Source organism: Aotus nancymaae, unplaced genomic scaffold (assembly GCF_030222135.1).
Source record: "Aotus nancymaae isolate 86718 unplaced genomic scaffold, 86718_ANA_hifiasm-v0.15.2.pri h1tg000040l, whole genome shotgun sequence".
Taxonomy (NCBI): Eukaryota; Metazoa; Chordata; class Mammalia; order Primates; family Aotidae; genus Aotus; species Aotus nancymaae.
In genome coordinates, this window is record NW_026988454.1 from 122,701,824 (window position 1) to 122,724,771 (window position 22,948).

At 53.9% G+C, this 22,948-nt stretch overlaps 2 protein-coding genes across 4 annotated transcripts; both read left to right on the forward strand.

Annotated features, from left to right (window-relative positions):
- Positions 1 to 1,223: 1,223 nt before the first annotated feature.
- Positions 1,224 to 9,339, forward strand: KCNK16 (potassium two pore domain channel subfamily K member 16). Of its 3 annotated transcripts, none has more exons than XM_012464297.3 (5): positions 1,224 to 1,599; positions 5,025 to 5,139; positions 6,217 to 6,383; positions 7,216 to 7,381; positions 8,609 to 9,339. In XM_012464297.3, exons 1-5 carry the CDS (start codon positions 1,387 to 1,389, stop codon positions 8,917 to 8,919), a joined length of 972 nt encoding a protein of 323 aa, XP_012319720.2. In that variant the 5' UTR covers positions 1,224 to 1,386; the 3' UTR covers positions 8,920 to 9,339. The 3 variants fall into 3 exon arrangements, with proteins under 3 accessions (XP_012319720.2, XP_021521182.2, XP_012319721.2); XM_021665507.2 differs by having other exon boundaries at positions 8,914 to 9,339; XM_012464298.2 differs by lacking the exon at positions 8,609 to 9,339 and adding an exon at positions 7,719 to 7,989.
- A 281-nt stretch (positions 9,340 to 9,620) lies between these two features.
- Positions 9,621 to 22,655, forward strand: KCNK17 (potassium two pore domain channel subfamily K member 17). The gene is made up of 5 exons (XM_012464357.2): positions 9,621 to 9,961; positions 12,799 to 12,913; positions 17,398 to 17,558; positions 17,859 to 18,033; positions 21,910 to 22,655. Exons 1-5 carry the CDS (start codon positions 9,641 to 9,643, stop codon positions 22,218 to 22,220), a joined length of 1,083 nt encoding a protein of 360 aa, XP_012319780.2. The 5' UTR covers positions 9,621 to 9,640; the 3' UTR covers positions 22,221 to 22,655.
- Positions 22,656 to 22,948: the final 293 nt, after the last annotated feature.

Consider the following 22,948-nt stretch of genomic DNA (forward strand, 5'->3'; position numbering starts at 1 on the left):
GCTGGGAAGGAGGGAAAGGATACTCAGCAAGCAACTCATAGTGTCTGCAGCCACAGCTCATTAAAGGAAACAGCAGAAAACACAGCAGAGAAATCGGAATCCTCGCCCTGTGCTAGTGGGAATAGAAAATGATTCAGCCACTTTGGAAAATAGGCTGGCAGTTCACTCAAAAAGTTCAACACAGAGTGGCCAGATAGTACAGAAATTCCACTCCTAGGTATGTACCTGTGAGTAATGCAAACATGTCCACACACACACAAAAAAAACTCACACACAGAGGTTCATAGCTGCTTTATTCATAATAGAAGGAAACAGAGACAACCCAAATGTCCATCAACTGGAAATCAAATGGATAAACAAATGTGTTATAGCCACACAATGAAATATTACGCAGCCAGAAAGAAGGATGAAGTATCGTTATATGTTGCAACAAGGCTGAACCTTGAAGACTCTGTGAATATACTAAAAACCATTGAAATGCACACTTTAAATGTGTGGATGATATGGCATGTGAAATATATCTCAATAAAGCTGCTATGCGTGTATGTGAACAAGCATGTGCGCACACACACACGCAAAGAGAAAGGAAAGCACCCTCACTTCCACCCACTCAGAGCTGCTGTTACCATCCTAGGATCAGGATATACTTTAAGTTTCTTTTCAATTCACATGGATATTTCACCAACATATCCTCTGAAGGTAGCTTCATTCAAGACAAATTAGCAAAAGCTATAAAGCCATTGTGTCCAATTTATCAGCAGAATCAACCCTGATACTCTTACCATCAGGCTGAGTGAGACAATCAGCTATTTACTTTGCCCTGATTTGTCACTCAGTTTACTCATCCTGAGGTTCCCCCAATAGGCAGGTCAATTCTCCTGCCCCATTTTGTAGCCAAGGCAACTGAGTAGAAGGTTTATTCACAACCATTCCGATCTCTTCCCAGCTCCTAAGCTGGGGACTTGCAGCCTTTAATGGTGAAGATGCTGGGGGCTGCCAAGAGAGCCCACTGGGGCCTGTACAGAGTGAGCACACCTATCCGATTTAGCCCAGAAACATCCATCCAACTTGAAGCCAGATGGAGAGACATGAAGCACTCAGAAAGACCTGGTAGGTCTCTTTGAAGGGTCCATGATACTGACTTCCATGGAAACAAAGGCCGGGTGGGGGTGGCCGACCTGTTTGCACTCACAGCACAGCACTTAGCGCAGCCAAGCTGAGCCGCACTGTTCAAACAGTCTTCCTCAGCCTCCAGACACCTGTGCCGAGGAGGAGGGCAGGGCAGGCGGCAAGCAGGGCACAGGTCCTCGGGTGCTTTCTCCTCACCTGTTTCCCGCCTCTTCCCCTTAGCCAGCCCCACAGCCCTGGCAGGGTCCTGGCCACACCATGCCCGGTGCTGGGCTCTGCAGCTGCTGGGGTGGCCGGGTGCTGCCCCTGCTATTGGCCTATGTCTGCTATCTGCTGCTTGGTGCCACCATCTTCCAGCTGCTGGAGAAGCAGGCAGAGGCTCAGTCCAGGAACGAGTTTCAGCTGGAGAAGCTGCGCTTCCTGGAGAACTACACCTGCCTGGACCAGTGGGCCCTGGAGCAGTTTGTGCAGGTGAAGGGGAGCGATGTGGGATTGGGATGGAGAGGCTTGAGAAGGCTGGTGGAATAGGGGTTCCTGTGGCAGATCCAGAGTCCTCACCCAGGGGCTGATGCCCAGTTTGGAAGCAGCATGTGGTGGGAACAGAGAGCCTGATGAGATCTAGTCCTGGATTCTGGCCCCAGGTCTACCTTGAACAGGTCACTTAACCTCTCTAGACCCAAATGTCCTCATCTGTAAGGCAAAGAGAATAACCATATCTAAACTGCAGACATTTGACAGCAGATTAAAAGCTCTCTCTAAGCTGTCACTTGCTGGGTGAACGGGAACCAGATGTCAGTGTTATCAACGCTGTCCAAATTTCCTTCTCCCACACTTTCACACTTCCCCTTCCCCAACTCCAGGGCTGCAGCTCCTTCTGCCCTCTCCCTAGCTGCAGGTGGGAGACACACATAAACGCCAGGAGCAGCCACCAAGCTGGCCTTTCCTGGCCTGTTTGTACCTGGAGCTGGGTTTGGGGGGCAATGGTCAAGGTGACTGAGATTACCAGCACTGCACCCAAAGAGGGCCCTCTCTTAGCAACAGAGTGGGTCACCCTCTCTGCTTCTCTCTTTCCCAGAAATAAGGCAAAACCAGGTGTTGTGAGGGGGAGGTGAATGCATCTGAAACAGGTGCTGGAGTGACAGCCCCTGCAAAGGAATAGACCAAATGCAGAATCACTTTATCAATTATCTATTGATAATTGGTATTTACTGAGCATTTACAATGTGCCTAAGCCAGTGGAGAGCAGGGTCATCATAGCCAACTTCATCCAATCATGATTCACTCATCTAATGCTGAGCGTGTTACCGGTGTCTTCCTATAATTACCTATTAACAATCCCTATCTCCCGTTTGTAGATGGGAACTGAGGTAGAATACACTGGCCAAGGCTGCACAGCCACTGGTAGAGACAGCACTCACGCCCAGGCCTCTGGCGCTGGAGCCCTGGGTCTTCACCATACAAATTAGCACAAGTGCTGGGGCAGGATGCAGCCTAGAGCAGTAGTTCTCAAAGTGTAGTCCCAGGATCAGAATCAGCATCACCTGAGAGCCTGTTAGAAATGCAGGTATCATGCCCTACTCCACACCTGCTGACTCAGGAACTCCAGGATAGGTCCTGCAGGCTGAGTGTCAACAAGCCCTCCAGGCGATGTTGGGGCCCCTCAGGATGGAGAACAGCCAGTCTAGAAGATGATGCACGGGCTGGGTGGTCACAGAGAACTTTCTGAAGCTGTGAGAGACCAGGAAATGAGGCCTCCAGCTTCAGGTTTTATTCTCTTCTACCTGATGGATAGGGTTAGTCAAAGTTAGGGGTCTATAGTACCCCTTCGGGGTTGAGAACAGTTTAGGAGCCCCCCAAAAACCCTGGGAATGAGGCAGAGGCCCTGGAGAAGCTGAAACGTCCTCCTCCCTCTGCTCTGCATTGGAGGTGAAAGCCAAGCTGAAGGGCATGGGAAGGGTTGGTAGCTGTGACCTGAACTCGCTCTGTAAACCAAGAAGAAGGGAGGCTATCTGCTTGGTTGCAGCCCTGAGGGGGTTGCCACTGATTAACCCCAGGGACCTCCCCAGGGAAGACAGGACATCCCTTTCCCTGAGAGTCCTCAGCCTCGGGAGAGACCCTTCCTTGCCAGGGGCAGTTCAGCCGGGCAGCAGAAGAACGCTGGGGTGAGATTCTGGAAGAACACACATTCCTGTTGAACTCCCTCACGCACAGGGCGTAACTAGTATTAAAAGCAGTATTAAAAATTGCCTCCGTGGGAAAACACTGCTTGCCCAAGTTTACAGAACTGGGAAGGCAGAACCCGCTGCTGCCTGCATCCATGCACAGGCACTCGGCAACCTCAGCAGGATGAGGGCTGCAGCCCTGGCGGGGTGGGTAGGGGGTGGGAGATGGCCCTGGACTAGAGTACTTGCCCCCAAGAGTGAGGGTCTCCAGAGAGAGAGCCTGTTCAGGAACGCTGGGCCCTGGTCACTTTGTGGGTATGGGAAAGAGAGGGAGGCCAAAGTCCACATCTTAAGAGGCCGTTCCCGTCAAAGTGAGGAGAAGCAGACAGCCTGTGACCGCGGATGCCCTGACTGGCTTGGTCCACCAGGGTCACCCCAGCCCTGATCCAAGCACACCCACCCAGCCAGAGGGAACCCATTCCCATGGGAGTTGGAAGCCAGAGCTGTTGTGTCCCTGGCTTCCTCCTGCCTTTGGGGCTCTAACAGGTGGCAAGGCTGTGCTGCTGCCCTGGGAGAGGATTGGCGGGAGGTGAGGAGAGAGCCCTGCCCATTTTCCAAGGGAGCTGGGTCCAGGGACTAGAGGTTGTTGGAAGTGGGGTCTCGAGGGGGAGGTGTAGGCTTGAGCCTGCAAAGGTTTGGGTTCTGTAAAAACACATGCAATACACACATACACTAAACATGCACACATGTACAACACACAATACACATAAACATGCACACACGTGTAACACACATACACATAAACATGCACACACGTGCAACACACATACACATAAACATGCACACACGTGCAACACACACATACACATAAACATGCACACACGTGCAACACACATACAGTAAACATGCACACACGTACAACACACATACACTAAACATGCACACACGTGCAACACACACATACACATAAACATGCACACACGTGCAACACACATACACATAAACATGCACACACGTGCAACACACATATACACATAAACATGCACACATGTGCAACACACAGTTGCCATGCACAACACATGCATACAACACATCACATTTAAACACCAACCACCACACACATACACACACACACTCTCACACACACCACTTTTGTCCTGGCCTCTGTTGGAATTTCTCCCATAGGCAAGGGCTGGGGCTCACTGGAAAGCAGCAAAGAGCTGGGGGGCCCACTCACCTGGACACTTAGGGAACACAGGGTTCTCTGTCCCACCGTTAGCTTCATGGCAGGCAGCCCACAGCTTCCCTGTGGTCCCGAAACCCTACGTTCCCCAGCAATGCCTTCCAGACACATCCAACCTTAAACCTTCCCATTGTTCTAACAACCGATATGCGTGACATCCTTTTGGCCACCAGCAGCATCTCTCACGGACCCCCTCCCTGAGCCTCCTCTACCTTACCCCTCAGGCCCATCTCCCGCCCCAGTCCGTGCTTGCAGCCCACACCTCAGTCAGCCCTGGCCAGTGGAACAGACACTGGAGGTGGAGTCCAGTGACCTTGCACAGGCCTCTTAGCCACTCTGAGCCTTCATTTCCTTTTCCATGAAATGAGAACAATACCATCTAAGAGTATCATTGGATGAGATGACACAAAAGCACCCGGCCAAGAGCGTGGCACCAATTGGTGCCCAGTAACCATCCTTCTTCCCCACCGCCCCATGTCACCTCCCCACAGGTCATCATGGAAGCCTGGGTGAAAGGTGTGAACCCTAAAGGCAACTCCACCAACCCCAGCAACTGGGACTTTGGCAGCAGTTTCTTCTTCGCAGGCACCGTCGTCACCACCATAGGTAAAGGGCTGGGGTAGAGAAGAGCTTCCCTAAGCCCCCTGTCTTAGTTTGGGATCCCTAAACGCAGATGCTGAGACAAGGATATGGTTTGTCTAGGAGATGATTCAGGAAGCCCAGGGAGGGAGTGGGTAAGTGAAACAGTAGGGAGAAGAAGGCAATGAAATTTGCATTAATGAGCAGATTACTGGCTTAGGTGACTGGGCTCACTTCCGCTTGGGACCTTCTGAGAGGCTAGATAGAGCCCATCCTCAGAACAGTCCCAATGAGGGACAAGAATGAGAGGCCATTTAGCTACCAATCCCTGCCCTCAGAGGTTGAGATCTGGTCTGGACTGTATTCGTTCCCCAGTATTTTGAACCTTCCCATAGACCAAGCACACTCCTTTGACCAGAAGAATCTCTCAGGTAGAGAGATGTGCAGGAACTGGGAACTGGGGGTGATTTGTTTACAGTCACAGCTGCAGGTAGTATTCTGTGTGTTCCGAGGGAACAGGGCAATGACAGCAGCTGCTACACCCCCTCAGCCAGAAAACTCACTCCATCCCATCCCGAGGAAACTGTCAGACCCAGGTCTGCCCCCATCCATTCATGGAAGTCCAATTCCACATACTTTTCTTGAACTCAGGTGACATTCCAGGCAGAGTGATGGAGTTGGGGGTGGGAAATACAAACTTGGATCAGACCCAGGCTCAGCCCTCAAGGAACTTCTGGTCCAACAAAGAGGAACACACTAAGTACACACACACAAACCATTAATAGAAGATAAAGTCAATAATGAGATAGCAATGACATAGCAATGACATCAAACACTGTGGGGAACCACACCCAGTAGGGAGAAGGAGAGTGGCAGAAAGGAGGGCTTCATGGAGGCAGAGTCATTTGAGATGGGCCTTCAAAAAGGAGCAGGAGTCCTATAAATAAAAATATCCCAGCAGAGTTCATGGGAACAGGGGAGCTTCTCCTTCTCACCCCAAGAGGTGATGGCAGACAAACATTGGCTAGAGTCTGGGGAAGAGGAGCAGAGGGCGTTCTGGAGTCTCCCTTTCTCCATATTTGCACATGCTCCCTCCCTTTGCAGGATATGGGAACCTGGCACCCAGCACAGAAGCAGGTCAGGTCTTCTGTGTCTTCTATGCCCTGCTGGGCATCCCGCTCAACGTGATCTTCCTCAACCACCTGGGCACAGGGCTGCGTGCCCACCTGACCCCCATTGAGAGATGGGAGGACCAGCCCAGGCGCTCCCAGGTATGCCCCCTAATTCCCTTACGGGCCTGCTATGACAGATCTGTTGCAAGTGGAGTCCTCCAGAAGCCAATGCTGAGATGGAGTTTGGCATGCATGGTGTTGGGGTAGATGTGAAAGAGGAAGGGTGAAGGCAGGGTTGGGCAGAGCGGTGAGCTGGATTTCTGTGCATGCTCTACAAAGCCTTGGCCTCAGGGAGCTCTGCAGCATGTGTGAGCTGTCAGAGTTGTCCCACAGTGGACCAAACCAGCCAGGCTTTCATACCTGCCTCAATCAGGCACTGGGTGTGGCCTTACTAGGAACGGTGTGCCCCTGGACCAGGAGGTTCTCTGCAGCTGAGCACCCTGAAGGAGCTGGCAGCTGGCCCACAGTCCTCCTTTGAGTGGAGGATCTCAGCAGCACATCTCCAAGGACATCACAGAACTCCGACATCATTTTGTGCAGTAGCAAACAAGCTCTGCAGGCCACCCAGTGGGCCCCCAGTGCCCACCCTTGGCCAGCGGCTTGCAAGGGCAGAGACATGCAGACTGTTCAAGGATACTTTTCTGTCCCAGATCTGAGTCCCCAGGGAGCCTGTTCAAGTGTGATTCCCAAGCCCAAAGGGTCTCCAAGTCGCTTCTTGACTCACTAATGCAATCCCTCTGCCCAAATCTTTCCATGGGTGGGACTAGGTCATGCACACATAGATACAACCCCCACCTCAAGGGCCTGCAGGGCAGGGAAGGGGCCTGGTTATGGCCCAGTCCCATTCTCATGTTTACCCCAGACTCCCCACAACCTCATACAATCCTGGAGCCTTTCAAGCGGACTCAGGGGCCGACTCCCTCCCTCCCAGCTACTGCGAGTCCTGGGCCTGGCTCTGTTCCTGACCCTGGGGACGCTGGTCATTCTCATCTTCCCACCCATGGTCTTCAGCCATGTGGAGGGCTGGAGCTTCGGCGAGGGCTTCTACTTTGCTTTCATCACTCTCAGCACCATCGGCTTCGGGGACTATGTTGTTGGTGAGAACAAGACAGTCACATATATTAGGGGTGGGGGGGGACTTGGGATTTGGAGGATGGAGAGACATCAGCTGAGGACAACTATTGAGGGTAAGATAGCTCCTGGTCATTCGAAGAAGCCAAACCAGTGATTTCTGGGACTACTGTGGATTCTAAGCAACATCCTCAGAAGTCTCTGGTCTAGGACCCACACCACCCCCCAGAGACCTACCTCCACTTATTATCCTTGTTATGAGGAAGAGGGAGAGGGCATTCTGGCTGGTGAGGGTCCCTATGGAAACTGGAGGTGGCTGTGTCCTGAGTCCCCTGGCATTGATGCCATTCTGCTCCCTGACAGGCACAGACCCCAGCAAGCATTATATCTCAGTGTACCGGAGCCTGGCAGCCATCTGGATCCTCCTGGGCCTGGCGTGGCTGGCGCTGATCCTTCCACTGGGCCCCCTGCTTCTGCACAGGTGCTGCCAGCTCTGGCTTCTCAGTAGGGGCCTCGGCATCAAGGACGGGGCAGCCCCTGACCCCAGTGGACTCCCCAGACCTCAGAAGATCCCTATTTCTTCATGAGGCCCCTGGGTGACCCCATAAACCCCTTACATCCTCCCCAGTCCCACCTTATCTGCTCTCTGGACTTCCAACTCTGTCTCCTCCTCTTCTAACCCCCTCACTTCTCAGCCAGGACTGGTTATAGGAGCTCTCCCAAGAGATAACGGAGAAAGTATGTCCAAGAAAAGAACAGAGAGGAGATGTGAGACAGGATTAAAAACATGTGCGGATAGAGAGGTGCACCCTTGTCTCAGAGCCCCTGCCACAGCCTTCCACCCAAAGGTAGCTTGGAAGAGTGGCCAGATCTCCACTGCCCTCCCCTTCCAGGAGACCTTACACAAACAAAGGATGACTTCACTTTTGCCTCATTTGATACCTGTACAGTGCATTTGCCAAGTCTCTACTATGTGCCAGGTGCTGTGCCAGGGTCTGGGGATACAGCAGTGGAAGTGCCTGCCCTTGATGTGCCTTTAGGTACTAGACAAGCAAAGAGGCAACCCCAACACAGTACCCAAAATGCTATGATGGGAGCAGCCCCATGGTTGATGAGAGCCCATGGGAGTGGCGGGCACTCAAAGATCTCCAGCTCCCCTTGCCTAGAGGTCCAGGGCTGTCCTTGAACAAGGCTTAGGACCTCTTGGGTGTCCCACCCACTTTCCAGGCTATGGCCTCCCCTGACCCTCACAGGCCACCCCCTTAACTTCATCCCTCCCTCTGGGCTCCTGCCTTCTCAAGGGCCTTTGCAAATACCCCCTGGGAAGCCAGAGAGCCAGCAGAGACCAGGATCCTTCCAGAAAGTGAGCTCAGTGAACATCTGGCCTCTCTCAGGAATGCATCCTCCAGGTCTGGCCTTTCCCCTGCCAGATTGCAACATCCCTGACCAAAAGGAGAGATTTAGACCAATCCATCCCAAGGCCTGGAAACTTTGGCCTCTGCCTTTCCCACCACCCAACAGTAAGTGGGCTCCTACATGGCTGGGTTCCTCTGCACAGGACTGAGGCAAGGCTGTGGAGCCAAGGAGGCTCCAGGCAGGAGATCTGGGGAGGATCTAGAGCAGCAAGAAAAGTCCAAGTCACACCCCAGGACTTCGCCACATCCAAGAGAGGACTGGGAAGCTGAGGACCCATGGACTCGTCACACAGCCTGGACCTTCCTCCACTCTGGGTAGAGGGGTTTTGGGGGCCTTCTCAGAAGCAAGGAGTGGACAAGCCTCTTGGTGAAGGCTCCTCTTGCCTCCCAAGCTCACGGACAAGCGGCAATCAGCTGGGGCCCCTCTTTTTGGGCACAAAGGAAAGGACGGAGGTGTGGGAGACCCAAGGAGGTCTTGAGATTGACAGACAGCAAGTCCTTGGAGATAGCCCCCAGTCCCAGAACTTAGGCAGGGGCCCCAAGACAATAAAGTTGGTCTCTACTATCTCTTCCCCTGAGTGCAGTTTCCAGGAGTCCCTACCCCTGTTCATTTCAGGAAATGTTAGGGGGCTGGGGGGGCTGGGGGCCCCTTCCCTCAACGCCTGCGGTCACCCAGGCAGCCTTCTCCTTCTTCCTGGCCTAAGCCTATCGGGTGGGCACTGCTCACACATTTGAGGCGGGGCCAGATGTCCACAGTTCAGAGCCTCTTTTTGTCCCTGGGATTGGATCCCAAAGCTGGGTGGGGCCAGGCTGTCCCATTCCCCAGCACTCCTCCTCCCCACGCACCCGCAGGCGTTTGCGAGAGGAGATATGAGCTGGGCTCCTGGCCCTTTCCTTCCCCGGGTCCTTGTCCACCGCTCCAGGCTCCAGCTCCCCGCCTCTCCCACTATGTACCGACAGCGAGCCCGGGCGGCTCCCAAGGGCAGGGTCCGGGGCTGCGGCTGCGTGATGTCCAGCACCGTGCTCCTGCTGCTCGCCTACCTGGCTTACCTGGCGCTGGGCACCGGAGTGTTCTGGACGCTGGAGGGCCGTGCGGCGCAGGACTCCAGCCGCAGCTTCCAGCGCGACAAGTGGGCGCTGTTGGAGAACTTCACGTGTCTGGACCGCCCGGCGCTGGACTCGCTGATCAGGGTCAGGGACGAGCAGGGTCGGCCCGGGTGCGGCAGGATGGGGTAGGGGGCCGCAGGGTGCACAGGCCGAGGGCGCGGGGGCCTGCTCAGGCCCTGGTCAGGGAAACGCCGGGAACCTAGACGCGAGCACAACGGGGATGGGCGTTTCTGCGCTGGGACCAGAGGGTTGGGCGACCTCGAAGGAAAAGACCCCCTCTCTAGCGAGAGGACTGAGAAAAGCCGGGCCGAGTCCTCCTTGCGGGTGAGAAGGCATGCTGGCCCTGTCGGGAGGCAGATCCAAATTTAGGGGCGAGGACGAGCACGGCAGGGAGCGCGCGAACCCAGCCCCGCCCGGCCCGTCCCGGGAAAGGTCGCCTTGGGCTTGCTGGGCGAAGGACTAAAGGCCACACCTGGCCGCTTCCAGAGGGAGAACCTAGGCGCACATTTGCTAGTTGAGGGCTGGGACGGCAGGGGCGGCGAGTCTAAGGATGTGCAGGAGCGCGGGCGCGGCTGTAGGAGCCTGGGGGACGGCGCGCTTCTCCCGGATGGTGGGTGGAATGGGCCCGAGGCGTGCTGGCCGGGGCCACCAGCAACTCAGAGAGGGGGCTTGAGGTGCGCAGACCAGGGTTCGAGACGAGGGCGGACGCAGGGCCGCTCGCTGGCTGAACCCGCTTGACTCCGAGGGCTTGGCGCGCCGCCGCCACCGCGCGGTTGCCCGCAAGGGCTGAAGGCGGCATTTGGGGGAGGATGCAGAGGTGACTGAGCAGAGGCTCCTCGAGGGTGGGACTCAGCGAGGCGGAGGAGGCTGGGGAGGGTTCTAGGGGTGGCGCATCTTCCGACTGCAGAGACGCCAGACTGGCAGCTGCTCGATTCGGCGGAGGCATTGATGTCTCGGGCCCTGGCTTGGTTTTCCACCCCGTCCAAGAGCCCAGAGTCCAGACACCTCCGCGCCAGCCCAGAATCCCCGCCTTGCAGTCCGGGTGGCTCCTCCACCCAGAGTCTCCAGCCCAAAGCCATTTCCGGAATGTGGCAGGGAACCGTGCCAGGGTGGGAAGGGACCCAGCATGGAGCGGAAGTGGTGTTCTGAACCCTCGGACTAGGCAGATTCGGTGAGGTTGGGAGCTAGGCAGCGCCAGGCCTATCTCTACTAAGGACTTAAAGTGCTTCCTCCATCTCCCCACCTGCAGACTTCTGCAAATACAGCCCAACTGCTGGGCCCTGGTGCCGAGGCTGCCTGCCATTGCCCTTGCAAAGGTGGTGAACTTCAGTTACAAGCAGCCTGGGCCCAGGGAGATGACTGTGACGGTGATGATAATAACAGTAAATGCCTCTGTAGCGCTTACTGTGTGCCAAGCACTGTTCCTAGTGCTTTACCTGTATTCACTTGTTTCATTCTCACCTCCCTCACAGGTGGGTACTGTTTTTATCATCCTGTTTCAGAGGTGAAGAAACTGAGGCTCAGAGAGGTTAAATACGAATGCATGGCTACATAGCCAAGCTGGAGCTATTTACCACCATGAGCACTGCTTCAGTAGTGACCTGTGAATGTGAGTGCTTCCCAGCCAGGCTGTCATCTCTTTGGGCTTTCCCTCCAACTCCCTCCATCACCGTCTCACCCCCTTCCTCAGCCCTCCTGTGGCTTCAGCCATCTCCAGGAATAAGGATGTGGTATCCAGCCCAGATCTTTCTGAGCACTAGATATGTACATGCAACTTCTCAAATTCCTCAAGGCCAAGAGCAAGCAGTCCTCCTCCTCCCAGCCCTGCTCCTCCACCTGTCCTAAATCTCTATTGTCTGCCCCATGTCCACACACCCTCACAATCCTCTGCAACATCTCCTTTACTGCCCATACTAAATAGCCCCAGAGGCCTGAGCTTCTGAATATTTCCTCTTTGTTCTTCCTGGACCACTCCATGCCAGGAGGTAGGCCAGGACCTATCACTCACCTCTGCAGGAGTCTCTCCCCTCTGGTCAACCCCTTCTATACTGCCAGCTGCCACAGAGCACACAAACCAGAACCTACCTCCCCTTTGCTCAGTGATCTTGGATGATACCTGCCACTTCATCCCTGGCATGGCAGAGGCAAGCACAGCTTGGCCTCAATCACTTCTCACCAGTCTCCCTAATCTAGGTCAGGCAGTCTCACCTCCCAGCCTCTGCACTGCTGTCCCATCTACCTAAATGTCCTTCCACCAGAAGCAATTCTACCTGACCCTAAAGAAAGGCCCAGCTAAAACACCACCTCCTCTATGAGTCCTCTGCTCCTACCCAAATGAGAATGAACACCCTTCTTCCCCAGAGTCCTACAACATTATATGCCTAGTAATGATGATGGCAGCAACTGCTGTCACCATGTGCCAGGTACTGTTCTAAGTCTACACATAATACCTTAGTTAACCCTCACGACAAGTCTATGAAGTAGGTACTATTTGTATTACCATTCTACAGGTAAGGAAATTGAGACACAGAGAGAAGTTGAGCAATTTGCCCAGGATCGTGTAGCTGCACTGCCTCCTTTATACCCAAAGTGACATTGACTCCATCACATTAGAGTTAATTAGGAATGGGAGTAAGCAGGGGAGAAGACGAGTGGTTGGTTTCCTAGGACTCCATCCTGACCTAGGCCCTGGGTAAAGGGTGGGGAAGAAGCTGTCCCCATGGTAGCTGATGGTAGCTGCACCTGGCGAGCCCTTAGTTAGAGGATTAGAGTCTCCTTACCCTGGTGGGCTGGGATTAAGGAGTAATTGTGAGGGGCGTGTGTGTGTGTGTGTGTGTGTGTGTGTGTGTGTGTGTGTGTTATGGGGTGCAGGAAATCCATCACCCCACAGAGCCTGGTGATCACTGCAGCCTCTTCCCCAGGACATCATCCAAGCGTACAAAAACGGTGCCAGCCTCCTCAGCAACACCACCAGCATGGGGCGCTGGGAGTTCGTGGGCTCCTTCTTCTTTTCTGTGTCCACCATCACCACCATTGGTAAGGGCGGGATGGGGTCGGGGGAATGGGGTGGGGAGGAAGGCAGCTCAGAGGCAGCAAGCTGATTGCCTTTTGGAGGGGTTACCTAGAGCCTCATGACTCCAAGTGCAGTCTGGCTCTGTGGCATGGACATCACCTGGGAGCAGTCTGGGGCCTCACAGCAGACCTCCTGACTCAGCCTCTGCATCTCACCCAGGTCCCCGGGGGATTCATATGCACCGTTGGAGTTTGACAAACACTGCTCTAGGGGATTTCTGCCCCACATGGCCTTTCAGGAAGGAGAGGTCTCCCAGTACAGTGAGAAACATGTCTCTGGACACTACAAGGATCCCAGTCTCCTCAGCTGAGCCCACCCAACATTGAGCCCTGGGGGTGGTAGTCAGTAGAAGTGGCAGGGGTGGGGAGATATTAGGAAGGAAGAAGGAGTAGAAAGCCAAAGAAAGGGCTGGGTGCTGTGGCTCAAGCCTGTAATCCCAGAACTTTTGGAGGCTGAGGTCGGGGGTTCGAGACCAGCCTGACCAACATGTAGAAACCCTGTCTCTACTAAAAATACAAAATTAGCTGGGTGTGGTGGCTTATGCCTATAATCCCACTAGTCTGGAGGCTGAGGCAGGAGAATCGCTTGAACCTGGGAGGCGGAGACTGGTGAACCGAGACCACACCATTGCACTCTAGCCTGGGCAACAAGAGTGAAACTCCATCTCAAAAAAAAGAAAAGAAAAAGAAATCCAAAGAAAGAGCTTTAGCCCTGGGGGAGATGGCCATTCTTTCTGTCTCCCTATCTCCAGACCCCATTCCCACTCCTCATCACCATCCTCCCCACACACAGGGACACCCTGCCCTGTGGAAGAGCTGAGGCAGAGCTTGTCTCAGGAGGGTGCTGAGGGGCTGCTGTGCAGAGAAGGAGAAGAGCAGGCTAGGTCCCTGCAGCTCTGAAACCCAGGAAATTATGCACGTTGTCGGGCCACCCAGATCCTTCTGCCCTAGCCCCTGCATGACACAGGACATGCCACCAGGTGGCAGGCTGATATCACCCATGACTTGGGCTATGGCCTCCCAGCTCCTGGCCAGCCAGGATCCTCTCTCCAGGACACCAGTATCCCAGCCTCCCTGCAAGGTGGGGTAAAGCAAGAGCACCCAGAGGATTCTCCATCTAGTTTTAAATTGTCCAGTACTTCTTGGAGGCAGACCTCAAGGCTACACGGGAGCTTGGGCAATCCCTGAGACAAGCATGCTTGGGAGGCACCTCAGATTCCATGAGCCTTGAGCCCCTGAAGCACTGGCAGGATGGGCCAATTCATCATTTACATCCCCAAGGTCTATTACAAGGGTCTATTACAAGGCCCAGCATACAGCAGGTGCTCAATAAATACTGCCACGTTAAGGAGTCCCACTAAAAATGCTTTCACTCAGCGTGTATTGAGTTCCAGGGTGGCAGGTCTTAAAGCACAGTCACCATAGGCCAGGCTTCCCGGATCTGGGGGTCCTTTAGTCTGCAAACCCCATACTTCCCACACTCTTCTCCAGGCCTGTGGCTTTGGCCCACCAAATTCAGAGTTTTGCCACCTCTCTTCCCAGCTCTACCACTCCTAGCCTGGATTATGCCTCTGTCCTTTCCTCTCCACTCAGTTTCAGCCAGCTGTGAGAGTGACAAGGGCAGAGACAGGAGGGCCCTTTCCCGCCCCCACCACACAGTACACCTGAGAAACACCTGAGGTCTTTTTGTACTAGGCACTGTGCTGGGCACTTTGCTGTTTAAGATTTCAATTTGTCCATATGGCAACCCCCAAGGATAGGTCTTATTATTTTCTTTCTTTTCTTTTTTTTTTTTTTGTAGCAGAGTCTCTCTCTGTCACCCAGGCTGGAGTGCAGTGGCATGATCTCAGCTCACTGCAACCTCCACCTCCCAGGTTTAAGAGATTCTCCTGCCTCAGACTCCCCAGTAGCTGGGATTACAGGTGCCCACAACCATGCCCAGCTAATTTTTGTACTTTTAGTAGAGACAGGGTTTTATTACATTGGGCAGGCTGGCCTCAAACTCTTGACCTCAAGTAATTCACCCGCGTCAGCCTTCCAAAGTGTTGGGATTACAGGCGTGAGCCACCGGGCCTGGCCTATTTTCATGTCACAGATAGGGACACGGTGGCACAGGGATGTTGCACGATCTCCCCCAGGTCATACGGCTAGTGAGCAGCAGAGTTGTCTAGCCATTGTAAAGTGAACAGGAGGGGAGGGGCGAGGGTTCTGTTCTGTGACGCAGACCTCATGTGCATGCACATACAGACGGGGGGAATTTGGAGAGAGAAGGAGGGGCAGATGGGAGATGAGGTTCATCTGGAATGCCACAAGGGAAGAAGAGGTATTCTGAGAGGCACAGCGGAGGGCAGCCTCCTCAGCAACCCCATTACCCTGGGGCCAGCACCCTCTAAGGGCGGTACTTTCCAAGCCCTAACACAAATACTTCCCGGCCAGTAGGACAGGCCTGAGCCCAGAAATCACTCATCATCTATGAACTCCATTTCTGGCTTGCTCATTGGTTCTCTCATTTATTCATCCATTTGTTCAACAAATAAATTGAAGGCCAGGCACAGTGGCTCATGCCTGTAATCCCAACACTTTGGGAGGCCAAGGCAGGTGGATCACATGAGACCAGGAGATCGAGACCAGCCGGGCCAACGTGGTGAAACCCTGTCTCTACTAAAAATACAAAAATTAGCCAGAAGCAGTGGCGGGTGCCTGTAGTCCCAGCTACTTGTGAGGCTGAGGCATGAGAATCGCTTGAGCCCAGGAGGCGGAGGTTGCAGTGAGTTAAGATCATGCCACTGCACTCCAGCCTGGGCAATAGAGCAAGACTCTGTCTCAAAAAAAAAACTAGTAAATAAATATAAATAAACAAGTAAACTGAGTACCTAGTGTGAGCCAGACACTGGCACTGAGGATACAATGGTAACCAAGATTAGCAAGTCCCTGCCTTTGGGGAGCTGACATTCTAGTGTGAGGAGACACACAATAAACACGGGCATGGACAATAATCAGGTAGTGGGGTGTGCTTAGAAAAGTAAAGCTAGTTAAAGGGGTCTCATAGTGATGGGGGCACCTATTGTAGGTGGGGTGGCCATTCAAGGACTGGCTGATACAGTAACATTGAAGCAGAGACATGAGTCAAATGATGGAGCAAATCGCAGCTATCTGAGGACAGGACCCTCTGGCAGTGAGTGCAAAGACTCTGAGGTGGGAGTGTGACTTGTGTGTTTGGAGGGCAGTAAGGAGGTCCAGGTAGGTGGAGAGGGTTGGAAACAGGAGCTGCATTCACAGAGAGTACAGATGAGCCCAATCATAGATGGATTTTTAGGGTCCTTGCAGAATGCCCAGAGATCCCAGCAAGGTAAAAGGTGGCAGTCAGGAGACATGCTGAAGTGAGAGGTGGCTTGAATGGGGCTGTGGCTACCCAGCGTTCAATGGGGAGGTTCACTGACATCCGCTGTCATTAGATGATGACCTAATCAGGTTTGCATATTAGTAAGACAAGATAGTGGTGGTGATCAAGAAGGGTGGAGAAAAGAATATCCAAGGGGATAGAGTCTTTTTTGGACATCTTTTCCTTCCCTAGCTTCCCCTTTCCCTATCTTCGTGATCAGAGACCCCCAACTTCTACCTCCCCTAGGCAGCTGGTGACTCACCATCTGTCCCTCCCTCCCACTGAGACTTATGAGGGAGCCCATTGTGCTGGTTTGGGTCCTCCAGGAATCAGATATCAAGACAGAAGTAGATGCACAAGAGCTATATTGAGGGGAGCCTTTGAAGGATAAAAGAGAAGGAGCAGGAATTAATGGCAAAAGCCTCAGACTGCAAGCAGGCCTGATACCTGTGAAAGGAGAGAGGGAAGGAAGGAGACTAGAGTGGGAAGAGCTACTCACTGCAGTGCAGCTGTGAGAAAGTCTGGGCCAGGCCACAGGGATCCCCGAGCAAAAGTTGCCTGCAAAAGAAGTGCTGCACTGGACAGGAATGACCAGCTTCAGTGCCCCACTGTGTCCAGGCATGGCTGGGAGTGGCATGGAGGCAGTATGGCCTAGCCTGAATGGTGCAGTAGATCCTGAGAGTGCAGCAGCTGGAGGCTTTGCCCCCTCCAGCATCCCTCTGCCCATCCAGAGAGGGAGGACATGAAGAGAGGAAGAGGAGATTCACACTTGGTGGATTTCAGCTCATGCACACAGCTTAGCCTCCTAGAGCTTCTCCAGACTGTAGAATATGGCACATCATTCTGATTTGGAAGGATGGTTTGGAGGGTGAACCAAGGGAACGAATATACAGGGCACCCTGAACAGTGCTGAGCATGGAAAAGGAGGGCCTTGGTAAGTATCAGCTGCTCACATCTGCGGTGGGTTAGAATGAGGGCCCTGGGGGTCGGGCCCAGGAGTGGGGCTCTGGTGGCAAGTGGACAGGGCTGGGCTGGAAAGATCCCCTGAGTGCCCCTCTCGCCTCAGGCTATGGCAACCTGAGCCCCAACACGATGGCCGCCCGCCTCTTCTGCGTCTTCTTTGCCCTCGTGGGGATCCCTCTCAACCTCGTGGTGCTCAACCGACTAGGGCATCTCATGCAGCAGGGAGTAGACCGCTGTGCCAGCAGGCTGGGGGTCACCTGGCAGGTGAGGAGGCTGCTGGACAGGGGGATGGGTCACTTCTAGAATGAGGGGCTGCAGTGGGAATTGGGGTTACTAGTGACAAGAGGTGGGAGCAAGGATTACTGGTGGGGATGTGATGGGATCGGGGGTCACTGCCCAGAATAGGATCCTCAGTGAAAAAGGGAGTTAGTGGTGGAGACGGGGTGGGACTGGGCAGACAGGAAGGACGTAGGCGCCAGGCAGGGAACCAAGTGAAGAGCCCCCTCAGCTCCCAAGCATGGGCTGAAGGCCACAGGAGGCCTGGGGACGCTGTTGCACCTACAGGACCCGGGCAAGGCACAGTGGCTGGCGGGCTCTGGCGCCCTCCTCTCGGGCCTCCTGCTTTTCCTGCTGCTGCCGCCGCTGCTCTTCTCCCACATGGAGGGCTGGAGCTACATGGAGGGATTCTACTTCTCCTTCATCACCCTCAGCACCGTGGGGTTCGGCGACTACGTGATTGGTGAGAGTTCCCGGCGGGCGGTTGGGTGGGGAGATTCGGCTGCCTGCACTTCTCACTCATCTGTTCCCGCAGCTGGGGTACCTGCTGTGTGCATGCCATGTGGGGGCTTTTAGGCTCAAAGTCTGGAGACACTGTCCTACCCATCTTTGTTGTGTGACAGGGCTGAGGTCACTCCTACCTGCCTTGACCAGCGCTGAGAGGTTCTCACACATCCACAAGCCCACCTGTTGTGCTAAGAGCTCTCCACATGACGGGAGTCCCTGCCTCCCTCCCCGGTCCATTCCATCCTTTCCCCTTCCCCACTTCGCTCCATTCCCTTCCCCACTTTGCTCCATTCCCTTCCCCACTTCAGTATCCCTTCTCCACTTCACTCTGTTCCCATGGAATGCCAATTGGTCCCACTGCTCCTGGGCTGGAAGGCACAGTCCCCGGGGATCTGGCAATAGAGTCTGGCAGACTCCTGGAACCCCAGCCTCCCCAGAGCCCTGTGGGCGAACACTTGGCAGGCAGATTCTGAGTGTCAGCAAGAAAGGGCCTCATGGTCATTGGACCGAGGGTGGGTTTAATCAGTGACACTACCCCACCTAGGCAAGACACAGGCCCCAGAAGCCACCAGCCTTGCATAAGCAGGCTGAGGCCGATGCCCAGCAGGTGGCAGTAGAGGGACATTCTGTGCAGTGGGGGAGTGGCTGCGCCCCAGCTCACAGTCCCCAAAGGTGCCCCTGGCTGCACCGCTGCACAGGCCTCAAGGGGCTTTGTGCCCTCCCTCTGATCCCCGGCCCTGCGGAGGAGGCCTTGCCCTTCTTCACTCATTCAGCGACAGAACCGAGCCTGGAAGAATGAAGTTTTACCAATGTCACAATCAGCTCACTCCTCAGGCAACCTAGGCCAACAGCTGTCACCTCCATTTTCCCAAGGAGGAAGCTGGAGCTCAGAGAGGCTGAGCCATCTGCCCGAGATTGCACAGCTAGCAAAATGTGAATCCTCATCTATTTAACTCCAAAATTCATACGTTTTCCAGACCACCTAAAATGTCTCCTCTCTGGGCCTCAGTGTTCCTGCCTGTAAAATGAAGTGATCCCTAGAGCCCCTCGGTGCCTTCTAGCCTCTGTTTGCAAGGTCCCCAGAAAGAGGGGTCTTGTGTTGGGGCCTCACGCTGCCCCCTTCTCTTGATCTCCCTCATCCTAGAAGTCTGTTGCTCTGGAAGGAAATTCTTGGGAAGATTTCTTACAACTGGGTCACGTTCCCACTTTTACCCTCAGAGTAGAGAGATGTGTCTGAGGAGAACTGAGCCCAGAAGCTCCAAGAGCCATACCTGCACCCTCGCAGCTCAGAGCATGATTCTTAGATCTGTCATTTCTTCTCTATTTCTGCTGCCATTTCCCTGGTCCAGGCGGGGTTGTTGCATGCAGCTGCACAGGTTGGGCACTGCACAATCCTATGGTTTTGCTGCTCACACAGAGCATAGTAAGGATGGCACCCACGCAGTTGTGCAACCTCTCTCCTTGATCCCTGTTGGCCCTTACGACCTTTAAAAATTACAAAGGCTATGATGTCACCTGCCCAACTCCTCTGAAGACCTTCATTGTTTTCCCATAGTTTTAGGATAAAGTCCAAAATCTATAACCCCCTCTCTCCTACCAATACAACCTGACTGAGGAGACCCGGTCCAAATGTTAAGCCCAGTGGGGGGTCCCCAGGCCTGGGGCACAGATGGGCAAGACCACTCCTGCCCAGCGGCCACTGCAGTTGGCAGAGCTGACCCCGCTTCACCACATCTCTGGAGATTTGCTACCTCCTGGACCCCTCTGCAGCCATGGCCGTGCCTCATAGCAGGTCACCACAATGCAAGCCTCAACTGCTTCACCTGCAAGGGATCTTCCTTATACAGAAGGAAACACTGAGGCCTGCGGGAGGGAAGGGAGCTGCATAAGGTCACAGAGCAAGTAAGTCAGGGCCAGTCTAGGACAAACTCCCAAGCCTGGGCCCCGTCACACCACCTATACTTCGGAGTCTTCCATGCCTATTCTCAAATCTCAGCTGTCCTTGTCCTCCAGCGACAGGGACAAGCCCTTTCTTGGATGGGGGTACTGAGGTCCACCACTTGGCTACTGGGTGTTCAAAGTCCCTGCATCAGCAGCCACAAGAGGGGTTGTCTTCACAGCCACTCCTCTGCCTGAAGGCTGTGGCCAGAGCCGCCCCCAGGTCCCCGCCGGCTGCTCCTCCCCGGCTCCCAGAGCCCTCGCGCCTCCCAATTGCATTTGCAGCTCAGTTGAGCGCCTTGCCAGCTGCCGGGTCTCCTGCTACTTATGATTTCAGTATACAAAAATGGAATAAAAAGGGAGAAGATCGCCTCCTCCCCTCTGTCGCCAGGAGCAAGCCAAGCTGGCGGTTGGCAGGGCCAGAGAGCCGGCTCACTGCCTGATCTCATTTGGGACTGTCAGCGGAATCATGGCCCCATAACCCAATCAGCCTAATCCAATCCCAACTGCTGCCAGGCAGCGGAGGTCAGCTCCCATGCGGGGGGTCCTAGAGAGGGGGCCCAGCCTTGGGGGACATGGAGAGAGAGGCTGTCTTGGGGCCAGCAAGACAGGATGAGGAGTAGACAGAGGCATGGCACAGGGAACAAAGACAGAAAAGGATGTCGAAGAAATAGAAGGGGACATCTCTACCCTTTGAATGATTCCACTCTGATGAGGGAGGCAAAGCAGACCTCCAGGGAGGGAACTACATGATAGAGCAAGTCCTTGGCAAGATTCATCTAAGACTCACAGCAGCTCCCATCAGTCTCCGCCCTTGGCCTTTACTTACCCAGCACCAGCTTCTTTGGGGGTGTCTGGTGGTGAGTGAAACAAGCAACCACCTACAGGTCTTGGGCACCTGTTATGTGCCAGGCACCATTCTGAGCTCTTGAGCTGCAAAACCCCTTGTGATCCTCCCAACATTCATAGGAGGGGAGTCTTACTGTCTGCATTTTATAGATGAGGAAGTAACTTCCCCAGCAGATGCACATGGGCCACGTGTAACAGAGGAACCCAATGTGGTCCGTAGGGAGCGATGTCTGAACTGAGGTCTGCAGGATGAGGGAAGGTAACCAGGCCAAGAAAAATGGAAAATTGAAGAGCATCTGGAGCTGAGAGGCCACAGGTTCAAAGGCCCAGAGGCAGGAAGAATGATAGATGGAGAAACGGGAAGAAGACCGGAATGGCCAGGCAGTCAGAGGGGAGAGGTGTACTGCAGACATGGGCAGAGGGCCTTGAGGATTTGGACTTCATCCTAAAAGTCAAAGGGGCACAGTCATATTCCCCATCTCACAGGTAAAGGAGGTTCAGACAGGTGACTAAAGAACTGAGGCAGAATACACATTCCAGTGGTTCCCTTATTCTTCCAAAATCCCCTGACTCCAACAAGCTGCCTCCTTTCAGATATGAGAAAACCAAGCAGCCCAGCAGACAATAGGGTGGACATCAGAATCCCCTGGAGTCTTGTTAAAATGCAGATTGATGGGCCTACCCCTGAAGTTTCTGATCCAGTAGGTCTGGGGTAGGGGCCCCATCATTTGCATTTCCAACAAGCTCTCAGGGATGCTGATGCTGCCGCCCCCAGGGACCACACTTTGAGAACTGCTAGGATGGAGCATAAACAGATTCCCTCAGAAAGACGAAGAGGAAATGTAGCTCCCAAACCCAAGCAACAATCCAGGGAGGCTTTGTGGAATCCTTTGGAGGTGACCATGAATCTAGGAATCTCCATGTTCTGTCCCACTGACCCCCCAAACTTGCTCAGATGAATCAAACCCTGTATCCCTGTTTCTGTTTGGGGAATGTGGTCTTGACTTTCCCAGGCCTCCATCCTCTGATCTTGCCTCTCTCCCAGGGATGAACCCCTCCCAGAGGTACCCACTGTGGTACAAGAACATGGTGTCCCTGTGGATCCTCTTTGGGATGGCATGGCAGGCCTTGATCATCAAACTCATCCTCTCCCAGCTGGAGATGCCAGGGCGAGTGTGTTCCTGCTACCATCACAGCTCCAAGGAAGACTTCAAGTCCCAAAGCTGGAGACAGGGCCCAGACAGGGAGCCAGTGTCCCCCTCCCCACAGCAAGGATGCTATCCAGAGGAACCCATGGAAATCATATGGCATCTGGAACCTTCTGCCCAGGTTGCAGGCGGTGGCAAGGACAGCTAGTTACACTCCATTCTTTGTTTGGTATTCCTCCTCAGTAGCAAGACCCCTGATTTTAAGCTTGGCATATACCCTCCCAAGCTAAAGACTACATTTTCCATCCACCCTTGAGGCTAGGTGCAGCTATGTGATTAAATTCTGCCCAACAGGATATACAGAGACATGTCCTGGGTGACATGGATGTGACCTTCAGGTGGGGAAAGCCATACCCTTCTTCCCCACTTCCTTACTTTAGCTGGCTGCAATGCCAGTATGGTGGCTGGAGCTCTGGCAGCCATCCTGTACCATGAAGTAGAGGCAAAGCTGGAGGTTGGTAGCACAATAAGATAGGGAGAGTTTGGATCTCTGATGATCACAGAGCCATTCTAACAAACCTGGACAGAATATCCCAGACCTCCTTTATGTGAGAGAGAAATAAACATCTAATTTGAAACACCATTATTTGGGTTTTTCTGTCATTCATAAACAAATCTCATTCTGAGTATACCCAGAGACAAAGGCAGCATCTGAGACTGCAACCTACACACAGAGAAACTATCCTCTTGCCAGGTGAGTTTGTCCAGGGCTGGTGGCAAGAACGGATTGAAGGCTGGCAGTCTATTGAAACCTGGACTGCCAGCTCCCTATACCTTCAGAGAAGCACCAGGTAAATTCAGTAAAGATTTGCTGATAACTTTCAGGGCTGGTATAGCCAGCAGGCAGCTGGTCTCAGTCCAGCTGCTGAATCCTTA